At 43.8% G+C, this 22,077-nt stretch overlaps 2 protein-coding genes across 4 annotated transcripts in view; both read left to right on the top strand.

Moving 5' to 3' along the window:
- GPR87 (G protein-coupled receptor 87) overlaps positions 1–16,481 on the top strand; it is a 26,836-nt gene extending 10,355 nt beyond the window's left edge. Inside the window, exons 1-3 of one of the 2 annotated variants that reach the window (XM_023760198.1) lie at positions 1,747–1,884; positions 8,967–9,098; positions 15,360–16,481. In XM_023760198.1, the coding sequence (XP_023615966.1) occupies positions 9,065–9,098; positions 15,360–16,402 (1,077 nt within the window). In that variant the 5' untranslated portion in view covers positions 1,747–1,884; positions 8,967–9,064 and the 3' untranslated portion in view covers positions 16,403–16,481. Of the gene's footprint in view, positions 1–1,746; positions 1,885–8,966; positions 9,099–15,359 lie in introns of those variants that run through there. The other variant, XM_006096315.2, reaches the window with a different exon arrangement.
- The window catches only part of P2RY14 (purinergic receptor P2Y14), a 90,163-nt gene continuing 69,850 nt past the window's right edge, over positions 1,765–22,077 (top strand). For both annotated transcript variants that reach the window (XM_023760195.1, XM_023760194.1), the window contains exon 1: positions 1,765–1,884. The gene's annotated coding sequence lies outside the window, so the exon portion shown is untranslated. The remainder of the gene's footprint in view (positions 1,885–22,077) is intronic.

Below are 22,077 nucleotides of genomic sequence, written 5' to 3'. Positions count from 1 at the left end.
AAGTAAAGAACAAACAAGAGAGGTCATTAAATTACAAGGCTATCGAGGCTATCACCACCACCACCAGTCCAAAAACCATGACCCCTGCATGGAGGGAACAAGCATTTCACTGGCATTTATCTCTGGATAATGGAGCTTTCAGACCTTGAAGGGCAATGAGATATTGTGAAGCCAGGGAGCATGAAGGCATTGCTATGGCCTGGCCAGCACACCTGTGGCTCTTCCTGCTGAGAAGGGAGCTTGCCCCACAGCACAGTGGCTCCCCAGCCATGCTGAGATGGGACCCAGGAAGCAGAGGGAGCAAGGTTGTATGCCCAAGGTCACAGTTCAGTAGCCCTAGTCTTTGCATTGCCCTTTCAGGGGAACAGCAGAGCTTGGGGCATAGGGCACCCTGGATTCAAGCCCCTCTTCCACACACTGACCAAATTTTCCTGGCTCAGTTCTCCCAACCTTAAGAGCAGTGAGCAATACAACCAGTAGGGTTTGCACTTAAAGGCCCCAGCAGTGGGCTGGCCATGGAAAAATAAAACGCTCAACTATGACAATTAATTATCAGGTATGACCTAAACAAGATCTCCTGCCACTATATGTGTGTGTGGGCGGGGGGGGAAAGGGGGGAGTGGCGGTGCTAAGGGGTACCATAAAAATCATTTGTAAAGAGTGTTAAGTGATGGTCACTAAAGCAAGAAAAATCAGAAGTTGGTGAAGGGGGTAGAGGAAGAGGAAGAAAGATGTATCTATAACAAGGAGAACATCTGATGATCTATATAGGTCAAATGTCATCACACAAGATTAAGTGATAAATGAAGCAAGGTTTGCAAAATTAAGAGGAGGTGGGCAGGCAGGTAATGCTGGGAGTGACGAGGCTCAGGACCTCATGGAGCGCGTCTGTGGGCTGGTGAGCGAGGACACGAGGCAGCTGGCACTACTGTGCTGCGCATGCTCGGTGCCTGAACATCTCCTTTCTTAAGACAGGATTCAAATCTAAATTCTTATGTGAAATTTCCTTATGTTTCAACGTTGTTCTGCCCAAACAAAACTAGATCTCCAGTTTAAAAGATCAGCAGTTCCTTTGCAAGCCTAACAGAAAAACAAATCCCACCTCTGCCCTATATTCCCCCCTCCTACTTCCTGGTGTCCAAGATCAACCCCCTGAATTGCTATTTTTACTCCAGGGCAGTATAAGAAAGAACTGCATATTCAGCTTCAATCAGATCTGTTATGAATTGTGACTCTCTCCATTACTCCCTATGTGATTCAGGGCAAGTTAATTAAAATGTGTGAACCTCAGATCTTTCCACCTGGGATGGGGGTCCTAAAACACCTAAGTCACAGAACTGCTCTGAGGATTACATGAGACATCAAGTACCAAGTTCAAGGTCTAAGTTAAAGGAAACACAGAGAACACGTTAATCCTTTTCCACCATCCTCACTTATAGAATCACCTTACAACCAACAACATAGCAACACAGTTAATAAAATAGTCAAAGGATGATATCAATGAGTGACTGGGGAAAAAACAAATACAAAACCAGCCAGAAGTTCTGTAAGCACGGATCCCATCTAACCTCAGGAATGACTGTGAGACCTGGGCCTACCGCAGACTTCACATTCTTGGGCGGTTTCATCAGCCCTCGGCTGGGGGAGCAGTAGGTGGCAGGACAGGCTTCCCACCCATGAATGAGGTCCTGGAACCAAGCCCATTGCTACTGCTGAAGCAATCCTCATTGCGACATCCTGCAGGTGCTGGGACATGCAGAGGCGCACAGCTGCTCGGCAGTAAACCGCACAGGGAGTCTGGAGCTTAGGTGCTGATGGTAGAAAAAGGCAGCAGGCTGATGAGGCTCAGAGACAACTTGAAGGGCTGGCTGTTTGAGCAAAAAGGTCAGTCAAGTGGCTCCTCACAGGGCGGCTGAGGCCACAAACCACAGGACAGTCTCAGCATAAACAAGGTGACAAGAACTCATTTCGGCCTGTGTCCAACCCATCAATCACCAAATAAAATTCTATTGTGAACCTAGCATATGCAACAGGAACTTACTAGACTTAGCCCCTACCCTGAGGAAGTATGCAGTTGCTTTGTACATACTTTCATTTTAACCTTAAATCGTCTCGTAATGGACATATTATCATATCATATATGACGAACTGGACAGTCAGAGAGCTGGGACTGGAGGCCCGTGCTCCACCTCACTGCTGCCAGGCTTGGCTAGGAATAAGGGAAGGATTTTTATTTAAAGCCAAGCTAGGAAAGCATCATTTTAAATGCAAGGCATTAAAACGAGAAGCTTATTAAAATCTTCCATAGGTCCTATATCTGTTTTTCCACCTCCCACCCTCTATCTTCCCTTCCTATCACAAGCATGTTTTGTAGAAATAACTGAAATCGCTCCCTTACCTCCTCACCTCACAAGTACTACTCAACCCTCAGTCATCAGCCCTCTGCTTAGGCCCTGCTTCCCTCTCCCGCCACCACCACCACAACACAACACATGCAGCCCTGGCAAAGATGACCAATGATCTCTTTGTTACTGAATCCCATCCTAAGGCACTTCACTTTCCTGTGTTACCTCACTTCCCTGCAGCATAAAGCTGGTCACAACTTCTCATTTCTTAAATTCTCTTCTAGAATCACATAACATCCTCCCAACTCTCTAACCACTGATGTCTATCACGGATCTTCTGTTGACCTTAAATTTACATCACCAGTCAGGAGCACTTCCCCAGGTTCCAGACCTGTATCTTCAATGATCTAGTAGACATCTCCACATGGATACTACATAGACGTTCTGAAATCAACAATCCCTTCATGTGCTCCTCCTCCTCTCCCTAGCATCAAGCATCTGGGAGGCCACCAACACTCCTACTCTCTTTTCACCAACATTAGTCAGCCACTAATTCCTCAATAGCTTCAAAGTTGTCACATCTCCATCACTCAATGCCATCAACATCTCACTAGCAGTTTACTGAATCTTATCTTTGGCCACACTTAGCATGTCCACATGTTCCTTTCCCATCATACCTTCAGAAAAACTGCCACAATCCAGGTATCACAGCTGCCATGGGAACTCCATGATCCCTGCTTCCCCACATCAAGGTACACTGCTATATTTCCACAGCCCCCAAATCTCTCACTCTGTACTTAGTGACCTGTTTACTTCTGGATCCTCAACTTCACTCTAACCTCCTTGAGGACAGAAACGAACCCTCATGGTCTTTATAATCCCAGAGCCTAGAAAGTGAGTGGACTCTCAGTAAATGACCTTCTGGAAAAGGTCGGATTATTGTTGGTTGAAAGAGGAGCAGAGATTTCTAAGATAGGGAAAGAGGGAAAGAAAAGAGGTTATTCAAGAGCAAGATATGAAGAAAAGCAGGGTGGCTAAATACAAAGCATATCCCCAAGAGGCAACAACAGTTTGGCCAATGTAGAGAGTTTAGGCAAAGATTAATGAATGCAAGACAAGCAAAAACTAACACTTATAAAGCACTTAATTTATAAATACTAGTATATATTCTAATTTAAGCTCATTGTAGTGCTATAGAGTAGGTATTATTGTCCCCAAGTTTTAAAAGATCAATTATGGGCAAGCAGATTTCCTCAAAGTTTATTGCCAATTTTTAATCATTCGACACCCCATGATCTTCAACAATACAAAAATAACTCCTTATATTTGATTAGTAATCAAAATTTCCCTCGAACATAATAACTCATGGTTAGAGAGCAAAAGAAAGCAGTACTACATGGGTTATTTAGAAAGAAGAATCTAGCAACAAGAATCAGGAGAGATTTGCAAAGAATGAAGCAAGAAGCAGAAAGACCAGAGGAGGATAGTACAGTGGCCAACACATGAGACTAGGAGGGTATCACTCTGGAAGATGGCTGTGGGAGTAGGAAGGCGAGAACAGAGCAAAGGAGAAGTATTGTAACAGAAGAAATAGACTAGTTTAAGTGACTAACTAGATGAGGAGCAAGGAAGAGAAAACTGCCCAATAGAGTATAGTTTTTATATTCTTTCAACCAAGAGATGAAGTAAATATTCACATACAAGGAGAAAAGGAAAAGTGGTTTCTATTGAAGAAAGGGAAAATGGTTAAAGTTTAGAACTGCTGAATTTGAGGAACACAGACATATAGCCCATGCCAATGTACACAATGGACTGAAGTTTGGGGAAAGGAAGAGAGAGATATGGAAAAGAGGTGTTGACTAAGCATCCACATAGACATGAACACTCTTGAAAAACAGAAATAAAATAATCTGGAGCTGTGGCCTAAATTTGGGGAACCATTTCATTCAAGGAAGTTAGTTAGTTAGAAAAGGGGACGGAGAAGGCAGAAGGAAATTCTCAGAAGCCAGTAGGAGAATAAAACAGCTAATTTCTCAAATCTGGCTACCAAATTCAAGTCCAGAAAATCCAAATATCATGTCTGAACTGATTAAATCTCAATTCTTCCACATAATTTCAACATGAATTAAAAAAATTGGAACATCCCCAAAAGTACAAATCATTACCTATACCCAGGATCTCCAGATTTTGGACCCAATTCTAAAAGAAAAAACTCATAAATTTGGGAGCTGTGGAAATACAGCACTGTACCCTGATGTGGGGAAGCAGGCATCACGGAGATCCTATGGCTGCTGTGATACCTGGATTGTGGCAAGTTTTCTGAAGGTCCAATGGGAAAGGAACGTGTGGAAATGCTGAGTGTGGCCAAAGATAAGTTTCAGTAAACTGCTAGTAAGACAATGATGGCATTGAGTGACAGGGAAATGTGACAAACTTGAGTCTATATATCACCACGGAGTACCCTCTCCTACTCGAAGAGGTGGAACTTTTGCTAAGTAGTGTTGGCATTTCATTCCCTCTTCAACAGAGGACAGGGGTGTTCTTATAATATGCTTTCCCCTAGTCTTGAGACTCATCCATTACTGCAGTGAATTGCTAGCCTGTTTCTATTCCTTTTCTTTTCTGTGCACTTTTTCCCTTTTTAACTTTATTGAATTACTAGAGGCCTGGTGCACGAAATATGTGCACTCGGCAGGGGTGGGGGGTGGGGAGGGAGGGCATCCCTCAGCCTGGGCTGCCCCCTCTCCCAGTCCTGGAGCCCTTGGGGGATGTCTGACCTAAGCCGTCAGTCAGACATCCTTAGTGCTGCTGCAGAGGTGGGAGAGGCTCCTGCCACTTCCACTGTGCTTGCCAGCCGTGAGCCCAGCTCAGGGCTTCTGGCTGAGCCCCCCTGTGTGAGTGCACTGACCACCAGGGGGCAGCTCCTGTGTTAAGCGTCTGCCCCCTGGTGGCAGTACACATCATAGCGACAGGCTGTCCGTTTGTTCAGTGGGTCGATTTGCATATTAGCCTTTTATTATGTAGGATAGTTTACATACCATAATATCCGCCCATTTTAAGTATATGATTCAATGATTTCAGTAAATTTATAGAGTTGTGAAACCATCACCCCATAACTCAGTTCCTATCACCCAAGTAAGATCTTTCAAAACCTTACAGTAACCTCTGCTACCATTTGCAGCTCCTACAAATGCCAACCTACTTTGTACCTCTATAAATTTGCTTTTTCTGGACATTCTACTTAAATGGTATATAACCTTTTGATCTGGCTTCTTTCCCTTACAAAATTTTTTTGAGATTCATGCATATTATAGCTGGTGTTTCATTCCTTTTTATTGCTAAGTAGTATCCTACTGTATGACTAGAATGCATTTTGTTTATCCATTCATCAATTGACATTTGAGTTAATTCCACTTTTAGTTATTACAAGTAATACTACTGTAAACATTTGTAAACGAGTCTTTTCATAGACATATATTTTCCTTTCTGTTGGGTAGGTACATATGAGTGAAATTGCTTGGTCATATGACAAATTAAGGTTTAACTTTAAAAAAAATGCTTTTATTAATTTCAGAGAGAGGAAGGGAGAGAAAGATATAGAAACATAAATTATGAGAGAGAATCATTGATTGACTGCCTCCTGCATGTCCCCTACTGGGGATTAAGCCCACAACCCAGACATGTGCCCTGACCAGAAATCGAACCATGACCTCCTGGTTCATCCACTGAGCCACACCATCTGGGCAAGGTTTAACTTTTTAAGAAAATACCAAACTGTAGAGTGGCCATATCATTTTAAATTTCCACCAGCGATTTATGAGGTTCCTGTTTCTCCATATCCATGGCAAAACTTGTTATTATCTAATTTATAGCCATTTCCAGTAGGTGTAAAATAGTATCTCATTGTGGTTTTTATTTGAATTTCCCTAATGATTAATGATGTTGACCATCTTTTCATGTGTTTTTTGATGAAATGTCTATATAAATCTTAGACCATTTTAAAAATTGGGTTGTTTTCTTATTAGGATGTTGTGAAAGTTCTTTGTATGCATATTCTGAAGATCAGAAATGTGATATACAAATATTTTCTCCCTGTCTCTTTTCCATGTCCTCTGTACTGTTAACAGTCTTTTATCTCTCTTACTGCTGCTTGTGGCTCACCCACTTCCGGGCACCCTTCTCTTCTAGTGGGCACATGCCATACTGGAATCCTTGCTGTCAAGTATAAGTCAAGCCAAGAGGAGGAAAACCACATAACTCAGGAACAGAGAAACATAAAACTAAAGCTGTGTTTGTCAGTAAACACCTTGAATCTTTCCATGAGAAGCTGAACTCAAGAAAAAAATTTACTGAAATCCAAGGACCATGTCTGTAGCATACCACCCTGAATGCGCCCAATCTCATCTGAAACCCAAGGACTATGATGAAAAAGTTTAGAAAATTAATTGCCTCCATCCTCCCCTTCCCCCCACTAAGCTTTAATAAATAAAAAGAAAATAGGATTTCATCTCCTTTCCTTATTAAAAAAAAAAAATAGTGGAACTCTGGCACCTAAACCAGAGGGATTCTAAAAACCCTAATCATTATCTATGTTCCATTAACCAAAAGATACCTTCTGAGTACCCGCTATGTACCACATATTATAGCCATTTAAGGTGAGGCACAGATAGGATATCTAAACTCTCAAAATAAATAATTTGGGGCATTTGGGGAGGTCATTGAAAACTTGGAAACAATTTTTTCCATTTACTACCAAATCCAAAGTCTAGCACCAAATTTCATGTGATTCTAGGAAACAGAAGAAGAGAAAGACAAAGTAACAGGGAAAAAATAAGTGTCTCCCCACTTGCTCCCAATTCTGAAATAAACTTTCGCCTCAAAGTGCTCTTTCCCAGCTGACTCAGCAAACGTAACTGCTCACACAAGCCAGAGATTGCTTTGCACTTGCAAGGGATGAGCTTACGTGGGTCCCTTTGCAGCTGTGTGGTATATGAGCAACCTCAGAGAGGGGAACGTGGAAGTCTCACGTGGTTTTATTTCAGAGGAACAGTGTGACTTCCCCTAAAAGTAAATCCTTCCAAAAGCACATTTCGCTATAGGAGGACACTTCCAAAACAGTTCCCAGGACTTCTCTCTTTGATCAATATCTGAGGGAAGCCAGAAATCAGGGAATAAATAAGGCTGCTGCAGGAGAAGTGGGGTATTGTAGTGTTTTAGAGTATTCAGCATCAGATCTTTGTAAAAATGTTGTGAGGAATCCAAGGCTTGGAAAAGTTAGGTATTCAGCCAAAATCACAGTCCAGTCATTCAAATGCTATTTGCCCAAATTCAAAGTTTGAGTTTGGATCAAATATAGTTCTCATGAAGAAATACAAGAACTTATAAGACAAACATTCGAATGATATTAAATTCTTGCCCTAGGCCGAAACCGGTTTGGCTCAGTGGATAGAGCGTCGGCCTGCGGACTGAAAGGTCCCAGGTTCGATTCCGGTCAAGGGCATGTACCTGGGTTGCGGGAACATCCCCAGTAGGGGGTGTGCAGGAGGCAGCTGATCGATGTTTCTCTCTCATAGATGTTTCTAACTCTCTATCTCTCTCCCTTCCTCTCTGTAAAAAATCAATAAAATATATTTAAAAAAAAAAAATTCTTGCCCTAGCCGGTTTGACTCGAACTGAAGGATCAGGGGTTTGAATCTGGTTAAGGTCACATACCTCAGTTGCAGGCTCGATCCCTGGCCCTGGTCCAGGCCGTGGTAGGGGTACATGCAGGAGGCAACCAACTGATGTGTCTCTCTCACATCGATGTTTCTCTCTCTATGTCTCTCCCCGTCCTTTCCACTCTCTCTAAAACTCAACAGAAAAATAACCTTGGGTGAGGATTAACAAATAAATAAATAAATTCTTAATGGGAATCTGTGTTTGAGGAAAACACAGAAGCTCACATAAATTTGAATTCTGACAGGGATTTTCTAAAGCTTTGCAGATTCCAGAAAGTCCGATTCCAGGAATGTTAGGTGACTTGATGGATGTCACACAGCTGGTTAAGGTAAAGCCAGGACTAGAACCCCAGAAATTATAAGAACAGGATGCTGCATGCATTTAAGCTTATAGAACACTCCTGCATATATCAGTGTTAGATTTTTAAAGTATTTTTTAAAAATCTCCAATTGCACAAAGTCCCATCATATATGCACTTAAATATATGTGCTCAGGTCAGAGGGGGAGCATGAGGTGCAGGCAAGAAAGGGGAGACACTAATTAACATGTCCTGAGTGCACTCTTGGCCCGGGTTCTGAGTGTCTCACATAATCCTTACTGCAGTCCTACCACGTGATCACTAACAGTGCCATTTCAGATAGGAGACACGGAGGCAAAGAGACCATGAGGAACTTTCCCATGGCACAGAGGCATTCAAATGGAAAGGACACATACAAATAAGTGGTCCATGCTTCATGGCGGGCTGAGAGAGGACACAAAAATAGACAACTCTTGTGTGGCAAAGTGTTCATGTCCAAAGAGTATATATACCTTTTCTGAATCACATATATATGATTTGAACTGTATAGATCAAAATATTGTGTATTTGAATTCCTTCCCAACTGTTTCATTTTCTTTTGCCAGAAATTAAACCAGGAATAACCTATGCAGAACCCTTGCCTCAACCATCCCCCAGTATTTCCTGACACATATTTTTGCTGACAGTCCATCCTAACTAAAGAATGGGGTTCAACCTGACATTTACAAAATTACCAGGTAAGCCATAGGGAAAACTACAAAGTACTTGATCGATAACTGTTATTCATACTCTGTGGCAATTTGGGGGTTTTATAGGCCACTGAACCAACTAACAGCATAAGCCAGCATTTAGCCTTGACCTTCATCAAGTATAAAGCAGCACCCAGACAGGATGGCATACTGAGGAACACGTAACTAGCTAGCCCTTCACTTTAACCTGTGTTTCACCTAGAGACCATTGAAAAGGACAAGAAAGATTAAATTAATAACATCTGGGGAAGATTTTTATACTTCAACTAAAGTACATATTACTTTGCAGAGGTAATAAGTCTAAACCAAGGTTCACTGAGGTTACCCAGGAGGCCAAAGGCAACATCTACCATTGTACGGGTAACTATTTAGAAAACGATCTTGCAAGGGCAGTTGTGCCATGGTAGTAACACCCTATAATTTGCATGACTTTAGTATTTCATTCCCACCTGACAGGAGAGCAGCAGTGACATATTGTTGATGCTTTCACATTCTGTGCCAAGACTGACATGCCCCAATGAGCAATAATATAGCTTCAGCAAAAGAAAAGGACCACGATTCCTCACCACTCTTTCTATCATTCCTCATGCGACTGCCGCTAATGGGACAGATTGTAATGAGTGCCTGAGTTAGAGAGCGAACACCTAGGTACTAGATACTGTGCACAACGTGTTTGCAGACTATTGAACTTTCAGATGGTCCAGCGAAATTAATCTCTATGCCATTTTACAGTCAGGAAGTGACTAAACCAGCATTGCCAAGTAGGACTTTCTTCAATGATGAAAATTCCCTTCACCTGCACCATCTGATAGAGTCGCTGCATGCAGTTAATGCTCTATCTTGCAGCAAATCCTATGCCTTCCTCCAGCACACACAGATACACACAGACCCCCTTTCACACAAACACAGGCAGCCACAGTTCACACCCCAACACACATACCTCAATACCACTCACATAAACTGGCACAAAAGCTAATTTACTGTGGAACTCCAGTGCCTAAGTCATTGTTAATTTAATGTAAAAGGAGATGGAGGAGGGGAGCAGGGGAGAAAATAACAAAGAAATGTTTACCCTCAACTATCACTCTGCATCAAAGTCTACACTAAGTAATACAGAAAATGACATCCTAGTAAACAAGAAGCATGTGAGAAAATAGCCTTCACTGTAAAACTGGCTTCTAGTTCCTCTTAATTGAATCCTCAAGGTACCTGACATTAAAAATGTTCCCTTATCTGGCCGCATTCTTTATGGACAGTGAAGTAGGTGGGGTAATACTGGCTGGGTGAGACAGCCACTCCTTTCCACGCCTTTGCTCCAGAGCAGGAGCAGTGCAGGGACACGCCTCTGAGCACACACACAAGCCTGGGAGCCTGGGGCCCCACACAGAAGGGAGAAATGATGGTAGTACAGCTGGCAGAAAAAAATCATGACACAGATTTAGTTCTAAAACAAAATTGAGACAAAACTCTCTATTAAGTTTAAAGCTTTCGAGAGCAGCCCACACATGACTTTTCTTGCTCCTTAGGAACCAGTTTTTTCTTTCTATTAGCATATCCTATATAATAAAAGAGAAACATGTAAATTGACCATCCCTCTACTACACTCACCAGCCAATCAGGAGTATGCAAATTAACCCGACAAAGATGGTGGGTTAATTTGCATACACAGCCACCGGGTGGAGAGCAGAGCGGGAGAGCCGGCGGAGAGTGGAGTGGCTTGCGGAACTTGGCTCCCCAAGCTGCCAGACAGAGAGCAGAGAGGGAGAGCTGGCGGCTTTGAGGACTTGGCAGAATGGGAGGCCATGGGACGGAGACAGAGCAGGAAGGGAAAACCAAGAGCGCGGGGAGCACCAGGAATTCTGGGAATAGTAGTTCTGGTGGCAGCCCCAGGACTGGAAGTGGAAGCCCAGAGCGTGGGGAGCACCAGGAATGCTGGGAATCATAGTTCTGGTGGCAGACGGATCTCATAGACCAGCGGTTCTCAACCTGTGGGTCATGACCCCTTTGGGGGTCGAACGACCCTTTCACAGGGGTCGCCTAAGACCATCGGAAAACACATATATAATTACATATTGTTTTTGTGATTAATCACTATGCTTTAATTATGTTCAATTTGTAACAATGAAAATACAACCTGCATATCAGATATTTACATTACAATTCATAACAGTAGCAAAATTACAGTTATGAAGTAGCAATGAAAATAATTTTATGGTTGGGGATCACCACAACATGAGGAACTGTATTAAAGGGTCGCGGCATTAGGAAGGTTGAGAACCACTATGGTGGTTCTCAGAACCCCCAACAATAAAATTATTTTCGTTGCTACTTCATAACTATAATTTTGCTACTGTTATGAATCGTAATGTAAATATCTGATATGCAGGATGTATTTTCAGGGGTCACAACCCACAGGTTGAGAACCGCTGCTAGAGCAAAGTGAGCCTGGAGCAAGTTACTGTTGCGGTGGGGGATGGAGGGAAAGCAAAGGTGAGAGACATAAGTAAAATCAGAGTGTCTAGGAAAAATTAAAGGATTAAAGGGAAGTTATCCTAAAACTTCCAGGAAATCTCCACCAATGAAGCAAAGAAAAAAAAAAATGCCTCCATTATTCTGTGAGCAACAAACCAAACTGAGTTGGGGTCTCAGACAATTCACTCACATGACTGCAAAGACAGACAGAAACTCCCAGATTGGAGAGGGTGGCAGGTCGGGCTGAGGGATCCCCACACCCCCCAGTGCATGAATGTCATGCACCGGGCCTCTAGTTATTTCATAAAAGGACCCGTAACAGACATTAATAATTTAAGCTGCACTGTAAATGTGGAATTTGTGAATGAAATAATAACCAAGCCCAGCCCACCCGACAGACTGCAGAAGTCCTATATTCCAAAACCCTGATCCCAAACACAAGCTGAGGAAGCAAATGCTGTGAGGGACACAGCCCACAAGCTGGACAGGAGGCTGCCTCAGAGCCACAAGGCAGTTCAGTACCACTGCGCAGCCAGGTCATTCGTGCAGGACTTTGCATGTACAGGGCAGAGTACAGAGAAGGGTTGTTTCTACCATTCTGATTTTAGACTCTGTATTTAATAATCACCGTGATTGATTAGTAAATTATCACTTAATATGGGTGCTTGTGTATACAATCAAAACTTTGAAATGCTACGATGATAAACTGAATATGCACACAGTCCCTGACCAACCAGGGAGGCACGGGTCCTTCCGTTCCACACTGGACATGCAGAATGGACCCAATGCGCAAACACTGGGGGCTGAGCTGGGCCATGCCTAGTAAGCTACAGTTAGTGTACCGTCCGATTAGGATCTACAATGGCTTTGAAAACCACTCATCAATAATTGTTTCAAGCATAGCTACCCTTTCAGGAGATGATGTAGTGGCCCCTTTTCAGGCTGCATCCCTCAGCTGTACCACCTATCCCCGCTCCACTTTCCTAGGGATCTAGTCTGGGTTAGACAAAAGTGACTGCTAATAGTTTAACTGGGGAAATTAATTCAAGCAGATATCTTAACCCAGGTGAAACTGCACCTCTTAAGGAGCTCCTAAGGCATCGACGCTGATGTGGATCTTGGGGTGCATAAGCCGCCAAGACTGCACGCTTCATTATGTCAAACAGGTTTCAATGACCTGTTCAAGGCAATATCTGAAACTGGCAACTGGAACCCAGATGGCAGCTGAATCAGGCATTTGCACTCATAAAGCTTATGGGTACTGTCATCACAGGCTAGTCCAGGTATAAATTACGAGCCTGTGTAAAGATATTTAAGCCAGGAAAACCAGTTTTTACAAACACTTGTGGCAAGGAATAAAAGGGAACGAATTAGAAAGAGGGCAAGAATACTCACGAAGAGCCTACACTTAAATTTCAGGCAGCAATTTAAGAACCTGTTTTTGGATTATAATCATTAGACCTTCCCTGTTTCACTTCTTCAAAGAAGGGAACCAACAACAACATATATACTACAGTGCCTCTCATGTAGGGAAATGCGGGCCAAGTTCATGCAGTTACCTCTAGCACAAAACCACTCCAAAACACAACCGGTAAACATTATAAATTAGTGACAAGTAAAAATGCAGAAATGACCTTCCTTGTAACTTTACATCTAAAAAGTTCATTTTAAAATTGTGTTAGTTCAGGCCCTAGCCAGTTTGGCGCAGTGGAGACAGCGTCAGCCCGTGGACTGAACAGTTTGATTGCAGTCAAGGGCTCATATCTCAGTTACAGGCTCGATCCCCGGTCTTGGTCATGATGGGGCGTGCGGGGGCAACCAATTGCTGTCTCTCTCTCACATGGATGTTTCTCCCTCTCCCCCCCGCTTCCACTCTCTCTAAAATTCAATGGAAAAAATATCCTCAGGTGAGGACTAACCAAAAAATAAAATTTAATAAAATAAAATTGTATTAGTTAAGGTTTTCACAAAGAGTAGGTGACACAGTGGGACCGAATGGCCAAGAGTCTTACTGGGAGAAATGCCGCAGGGACGGCAGGCTGTGTGCACGCCTGCCCCAGGGAGCAGGGGCACTCAGACGGCAGTGCAGTGGGAGAAGGTTTTCACCAGACGGACGGAGTCCTCCAGCCACTCACTGTCAGAAGCTCCTCCTGTCCCAGGAACAGGCTTGCCCTCATACCCTCGCTGTGCTCAGCAAGGGGTGGTGGCAGTCCATGGGAAGTGTGGCATCAGCAAGAACACGTGGTGGGGTCAGAGTGCTGAGCCAGAGCTGCTCATCAATTAAACGCTTTGTAGTAGGAGATCCCAGAGGCTCCTTTCGTTGCTGTCACATAAATCTAATGCTCATAAACCATTTCAGTGATTATGTGACAGATGGTACAGTATGGGTTTTTCACACATGAACTGAAAACTAAAAACCCCCCAAAAGTAAAAGGTTTAAAGATTTCATCGAAGTGCAATACGTAAAATCTTATAAATAAATATAGGTACCAGCCTTTAACCATTTTTTAATTTTTCAATTATTGTTGACATTCAATGTTATTATAGTTTCAGGTGTACAGCATAGTGGTTAGACATTTATACAACTTATAAAGTGACCCCCCCAATAAGTCTAGTAGTACAATATTATTTGCTATATTCTCTATGCTGTACTTTACATCTCTGTGACTACTTCTTCCTTTTTTTTAAGAAAGTGCAAGGGAGGAGGGGAGAGATAGAGAGAAACATCGATATGAGACACACTGATTGGTTGCCTCCCACACGCACCTGGATAGGGGTCAGGGATCAAGCCTGCAAACCCAGGTACCTGCCCTTAATCTAGAATCTACCCCGAGATCCTCCCATGCACAGGCTGACACTCTAACCACTGAGCAATACAAACAATCCCTTCACTTGCCCTCCCACCTGCCAACCTTCCTCCCATCTGGCAATCATCAGTTTGGCCTACACCTATTTCTAACAGTTATTCTCCTTGATATTAAACTAAAACATTAAAAACAATTGCTTCTATTCCTAAAAACAGTCCCTAAAGCTTAAGTACTATAAAAAAGTCATTAGCAAAAAAATCAAAATGACCCACTAGCTTTACTTTTTCTCTTGACAATTAAACAACTCAAAACTGGCCCTGATCAGGTAGCTCAGGTGGGTGAAGCATCATCCTGATCCCCAGCTAGGACACATGCAGGAGGCACACAATGAATGCATGAATGGGTGCAGCGACAAAATCACTGTCTCTCTCTCTCTCTCCCCCTCCCCCGCCCATCTCTCTCCATCTAAAATTAGTAAATAAAAATTTTTATAAAGTCAAACTTATTTAAAAACCCACAAAACTTAAAAATGATAAAGAGGAAATGATAGTTCAGATCATGCCAAAGACCACATTAAAAGAAAAACCATGTGCTAGCTATTTTATTTCCTTATTATATGAAATTTCAATTTTCTCCCCTCAGATTGTGTTGAATCTATTTGTAATGATACCAAACACTGATTTAAAATTCATGGTCATTTTCATTAATATTATTTATTTTCATTTTCAAACAGCACAGAGAACCAGAAATATCACATTTTACTTATGGAACAATGGGGCGGGGGGCGGATTTAGGGATGAGGCCAATAATTCTTTAGCCACTCAAAATATCAACAATTCACTAAACTGACACTTTACATCACTAGACATTTTCAAAGTCTCCCCAAATGGCAGCGGTCTGCTGTGAGGGAGGCCAGGCAGCTGTGAGCATGCTGTGCAGCACTACAGTGACATATCCGCTTCTCCCGCAGATACCGAGCTGCTCAGCCAAGGGAGCCACGTTCCAAGTAATGCCAGCGATGGCCTCGGAAGGAATACCACCCTTAACAACGAGTTCGACACCATCATCATGCCTGTGCTTTACCTCGTTGTATTCGTGGCAAGCCTCTTGCTGAATGGTCTAGCAGTGTGGATCTTCTTCCACATTAGGAATAAAACCAGCTTCATATTTTATCTCAAAAACATAGTAGTTGCTGACCTCATAATGACGCTGACATTTCCATTTCGAATAGTCCATGATATAGGATTGGGACCGTGGTACTTCAAGGCCATCCTCTGCAGATACACCTCAGTTTTATATTATGCAAACATGTATACTTCCATCGTGTTTCTTGGGCTGATCAGCATTGATCGCTATCTGAAGGTGGTAAAGCCATTCGGGGACTCTCGCATGTACAGCATAACCTTTACGAAGGTTTTATCCATTTGTGTTTGGGTGATCATGGCTATTTTGGCCTTGCCAAACATCATCCTAACAGATGTTCAACCAACTAAAGAAAATATTCATGAATGCATGAAACTTAAGAGTCCCTTGGGAGTCCGATGGCACAATGTAGTCATTTACCTCAAAAGCTGCTTGTTTGTGGCTGTGCTGGTGATCCTGATTGGGTGTTACATAGCCATATCCCGGTACATCCACAAGTCCAGCAGGCAGTTCATCAGCCAGTCAAGCCGGAAGCGGAAACATAACCAAAGCATTAGGGTGGTGGTGGCTGTGTTTTTCACCTGTTTTCTACCATATCACTTGTGCAGAATTCCTTTTACTTTTAGTGACTTAGACAGACATTTAGATGAATATGCACATAAAATCCTGTATTACTGCAGAGAACTGACACTTTTCTTGTCTGCGTGCAATGTGTGCCTGGACCCAATAATTTACTTTTTCATGTGTAGGTCATTTTCAAGAAGGTTATTCAAGAAATCAAATATCAGAACCAGGAGCGAAAGCATCAGGTCACTGCAAAGTGTCAGAAGATCAGAAGTCCGCATATATTATGACTATACTGATGTGTAGGAGTTAAAGGCTAGGAGACCTCCCCTTGTATGTTGAAGTCGATATGTACAAATTGCAAATAAATGTTTCTTTTGATTAACCTTGCTTCAGACCATCAAAATATGGATAAACAGAAAACTAAAATGGTATGAAATCTGGGTATAATTTGAAACTACAAAAAACATTAAGGCAGACCAAAAGGTGAGGTAATCAAGAGGTAGTGCAAGGCTGAGAGGCAGGGTTCATGACAGAGCTGAAGGGGCAGAGGCACAGAGAGCTGCAGCAATGTGAGGGCACAGCGGACATCTCCTGGGACACCCTGCTGCTCTGCAGTCACTTTGGGGCGAACAGAAAGTACGGAAGATAACTCCACCTAGCGCTGAAGTTTGATTCGGGAAAGAAAATGCTGTTTTCAATACAATTCATTTATATAACAGTAAATATTGATTCCTTCTATGACTAAGTAGGACCTTTGGCCATCACCCTTTTGCTGTGTTTATCAATGTCATATGCATGTTTTTAAAACTTGTGTAGGGTGGGGGGTAGTTGGGAGAAGGTTTGATGACATTTTTTAAGTAATGTATTTGAAAGATTGAATTCAATTAACTGATTTTAAAATTAGGCTATTTTATAGAAAGAAAAGTGTGGCTGAGTATTAGGGTGAAACACTGAACTTTGTTATTATTACGTACCTGTTCTGCATTTAAATACTTGTGCTGAGGATAGAGAAGAGAATATGGAAGCTTGGCTGATAATTGAGTATATGTAGTTTATCAAAAGCCAATTTTTAGAAAATTATTAGTGAAATACTCTTCTTTTTAAGCTTTAATAATGATATCATTCATTTAAAAAGATAACCTTAGGTTGAAAAATAGAGTTCAATAAATCAAGTGCAAAAAGTATAAACAACCCTCTAAATCTTACAATATTTTCCCCTTGAGAAAAATCCTTGAGCCTTCACTCCAAAGCCTCCAGCTGCTAGAGTATTGCTCAAGTGCCTGATTTGTTGCTAAAGCTGATGAGGAGCTGGGGAAGCATGAAGGGAGGCGGGGTAGTGACGGCACATTTGCTGACAAAAGAGGACATTATAGTGAACAGAGATAAAACACACACCCGTATATGAAAGAACAATACTTTATTTAAACTCTTTTAAACTATCTGCAAAATTATAAAAAAAAAACTAAGGTGCGCAAAAGAGGGAACAAGAATAACTTGGCTGAACAATGATAACCCTCAGAAGGTACAAGAACAGAATTCGGGGACTGCTAATTGTCCAGAAGGTGAGTCAGGTTTGGCAAAGGGATTGGTAGTGAAGGAGTTAAAAGAATTATCTGAGAATCTCTATCCAAGTATCCATCTCTCCATCAAGATTCTAATTCCATGAATTCAGGGGCACTTCAATATGCGAATATATTCACCTCACTTGGTTATTTGAATAGCCACTTCCCTCCCCCAACTGTGTGCCACTAGCTAGGTTAAGACTGCCATGCTTTACACCAGCTAATGTGAAAAAAAGTTTGAAAGGCTAATTATTTTCTCCGCCTTCCCCATATTACCGAGGATGAATGGCAGGTAACCTATATAAAGTGAAGGGAGCAGTATTGAGGCTGGAAAAATACCCTCAGCATAACATCCTATCCCTCCATTCCCTGTTTCTTTCCACTACATCACAGGTCCCAGTCAAATACCTCAAAAATGATATTACCCTCTTCACTATGTATGTATGTGTGTATATATGACATATAAATGCATGATCACTTAGAACCCCATAATTAAGAATCTACCCTCTTTAATAGCATCAAATGGCTCCATTTAGCACTCTGGAATTTACCAAACACATCTCTACCCCAAACCTCAACTCTGAGGTCTTTAAAATATTTCAATTGTATTTTAATGATTCTATAATTGGAACACTGTATAGTGAGCACATTTAATGTTATACTGATTTTATTCTCTGAAACCAGAGGCCCGGTGCACGAAATTCTTCCCCAGGAGGTGGGCGGAGTGGTGTCCCTCAGCCTGGCCTGCGTCCTTTGGCAATCTGGGACCCTTCAGGGGATGTCAGGCCTTAACCAGTAGTCGGACATCCCTCTCACAATCCAGGACGCTGCATGCACCAGTGACCATACTTTTTTTTCATACAGGTGAAAGGCATCTTGCTGTTGTATGGGGAGCCACGTTTTTTTGCCCTGATTATAAAAAGTAGTACATAACATCCTTCTGAGGCAGTAGTACCATTTTCCCCATCTTACGGGTGGAAAAACTGAAGCAGAGAGAGAGAAGTTAATTGGCTTTGTCACACAGTTATAAAGTGTCAGAATCTGCAAACCAGAGTCCAAGCATGTCATCGCTGCATCATCTTGTTTTTTCAGTGTTAGAGTAGCTTTGCCAGGTTTTAATTTTTAAATCTAAGAGACTGTTCCCAATATATACGGTAGGGGCCCTAGGCCTGGCTGGCGATCAGGCGCATCTGTGGGGCAACCAGCAGGCCCCACTGGCACCTGCCTTGGCTGGTGGCCTGGCGCCGCTCCACCCACCCTCCCACCGCCATCGCTGCTGTGGCCGGCCCTGTCCTCCTCCCCCCATCACTGCCACCAGTCGCCTCCCTCTTCAGGGGGAGGGGGGAAGGCAGACGCTGCAGGAGCTGCCCCAGACCAGGGGCAGCTCCTGCATTGAGCGTCTGCCCCCTGGTGGTCTGTGTGCGTCATAGCAACTGGTTGTTCCGCTGGTCCTTCTGCCGTTTGGTCGATTTGCATATTAAAGTTTTATTATATAGGATTACATTATTGTATTAATGGGACATCTTATAATACTATCTCCATTAAAAATAAATTGTGTTACAAAAACCATCAAATTCATACTGCTTATGTTTCACATCAAGGCCCATACTCTGGTCACAAAAGTTATTTATCCTGGTCAACCAAGAATAAATTATTTACATGAGTAAAACATTATCAATAGAAGTATTAAATATTTGCTCATGTTAGAAGCTAGTACAAAATACATTAGTACTGAAAATTTTTAAATCAATTGCTAATTTGGAAATAACCTAAAATCTAACATTTCTTACATGGAGCTTGTGAAAAATATTCAGTATTGCAGGATTCTCTCAGAAAGTAATAAATAACATAGTTGTTCTTCCTATATGCCCTTGAGAAACATATTCAGTCAACTTCGAAAAAGAAAATGTTTCTATTCTTTCTAAAACTTACATTCAATGAAACTGATATGTAGAAAATATTTTGGTGTATGTCTTACTCTCTGTATCCATTATCCTATTCACACCATTCTATTCTCATTTCCAAACAGTACACCAGTAGTTTTCCTCAACCACAGCTTTAAGGAAATGCTAACTAGGAAAACTCATAAACTTAGATTAAACAGCTAAAGCAAAATTGTGTGTGTGCAGGTGCACACATGTGTGCACAAGAGTCTACAGCCTAAACATAAAGAAATTTTATGATAGCCATGGGGAAATGTGATATACCAGGAAAACATAAAGAAATGCGATATGTTAGGAAAAAAAATTAAGAAAACAAAGACAAAATAAACTTTGGGGTCCCTTAAATTTTATAAATATTTTTCCCAGAATAAATACAAGAAGATAGTTAATACTTATTAGACATTTACCAAGTAAAAAAAAATACATTGTGTTCAACATGATACTTAAAATAATCTTTGATATCCCTAAGTGAATTCTAAAAGTAAATATTTCTTAAGATCAAACATTTTCACATTTCAACAGAATGCAAGCATCTCATAGATGCAGACTTATTTAACACTAGAGGCCCAGTGCACAAAAATTTGTGCACTCGGGGGCGTCCCTTAGCCCGGCCTGTGCCCTCTTGCAGTCTGGGACCCCTTGGGGGATGTCCACCTGCTGGCTTAGGCCCGCTCCCCAGGGGATCGGGCCTTAGCTGGCAGTCAGACATCCCTCTGGCAGCCCAGGAGCCCTTGGGGGATGTCCACTTGCCAGCGGGAACCAGGCCTAAGCTGCAGTCGGACATCCTTAGCACTGCTGAGGAGGCAGGAGAGGCTCCCACCATCATTTCTGTGCTGGCAGCCGTCAGCCTGACTTGTGACTGAGCAGAGCTCCCCCTGTGGGAGTGCACTGAACACCAGGGGGCAGCTCCTGCATTGAGTGTCTGCCCCCTGGTGGTCAGTGTGTATCATAGTGACCAGTCATTCCCAGTCGTTCTGCTGTTAGGGTCAATTTGCATATTACCCTTTTATTATATGCCTGGTGCATGGGTGGGGGCTGGCTGGTTTGCCCTGAAGGGTGTCCCGGATCAGGGTGGGGGTCCCGCTGGCCAGCCTGGGTGAGCCTGGGTGAGGGGCTTGAGGGCGATTTTCAGACTGGCTACACCCCCTTCAGGGTGGGGGTCCCTGCTGGAGTGCCTGGCCAGCCTGGGTGAGGGGCTGAGGGCCGTTTTCAGGTTGGCCACAGACCCTTCAGTGTGGGGGTCCATGCTGGGGTGCCTGGCCAGCCTGGGTGAGAGGCTGATAGCTGTTTGCAGGCTGGTCAAGCCCCCCAGCAAGGACCCTCACCCCTTGAGGGTGTGGCCAGCCTGGGTGAGGGGCTGATGGCTGTTTTCAGGCTGGCCACAGCCCCTTCAGGGTGGGGGTCCCCACTGGGGTGCCTGGCCAGTCTGGGTGAGGAGCTGATGGCTGTTTGCAGGCTGGCCACAGCCCCTTCGGGGGGGGGTCCCCTGGGGTGCCTGGCCAGCCTGGGTGAGGGGCTGATGGCAGTTTGCAGGCTGGCCACAGCCCCCAGCCACCCAAGCTCCCAGTGGAGGCTGGCTAGAAGCAGGTATCTGGGATTTATTTATCTTCTATAGTTGAAACTTTGTTGCCTTTAGCAGAGGCCACAGCCAGCCAGGGCAGGCGGAAAGCTTGGCTTCCTCCATCACCGGGGCAACCAAGCCTCCCGCTTGCACCAGCTCCATGGCTGCTAGCCGCCATCTTGGTTGGTTTATTTGCATATAGTCACTCTGATAGGCTGATGGGTGTGGCTTGGGGGGCATAGTGAAGGTATGGTAAATTTGCATGTTTCTCTTTTCTTAGATTAGTCTAGAGGCCCGGTGCACAAAAATTTGTGCACTCGGGGGGGGAGGGGGTCCCCCAGCCCGGCCTGTGCCCTCTCGCAGTCTGGGACTCCTCGGGAGATAACGACCTGCTGGCTTAGGCCTGCTCCGGGGTGGCAGAGGGCACACCCAATCCCTAGGTGAAGCCCCTGGTCAGGCTCAGAGCAGGGCTGATTGGGGAGTTGGGGCGCCGACCCCTGTCATGCACAGAGCAGGGCGGATCGGGAGGTTGCGATGCCACCCTCAGTCACGCTCAGGGTACAGCCGATTGGGGGGTTGGGGCACCGCCCCCTGTCACACTCAAGGCAGGGTCCATGGGGAGGTTGCGGCGCCACCCCGTCACACACAGAGCAGGGCCGATCAGGGGGTTGGGGCGCTGCCCCCTGTCACTCACAGAGCAGGGCTGATCAGGGGGTTGGGGCGCTGCACCCTGTCACACTCAGGGCAGGGCCAATGGCGAGGTTATGGCTCTACCCTGTCACACACAGAGCAAGGCCCGTGGAGGGGGGTTGGGGCACCACACTCTATCACCCACAGAGCAGGGCCGATCAGGGGGTTGGGGCGCCGCCACTGTCACACTCAGGACAGGGCGATGGGGAGGTTATGGCTCTA

Source organism: Myotis lucifugus, unplaced genomic scaffold (genome assembly GCF_000147115.1).
Source record: "Myotis lucifugus unplaced genomic scaffold, Myoluc2.0 scaffold_175, whole genome shotgun sequence".
Taxonomy (NCBI): Eukaryota; Metazoa; Chordata; class Mammalia; order Chiroptera; family Vespertilionidae; genus Myotis; species Myotis lucifugus.
The sequence above is the reverse complement of the archived record's forward strand: the minus strand, read 5'-3'. Positions and strand labels throughout refer to the sequence as shown.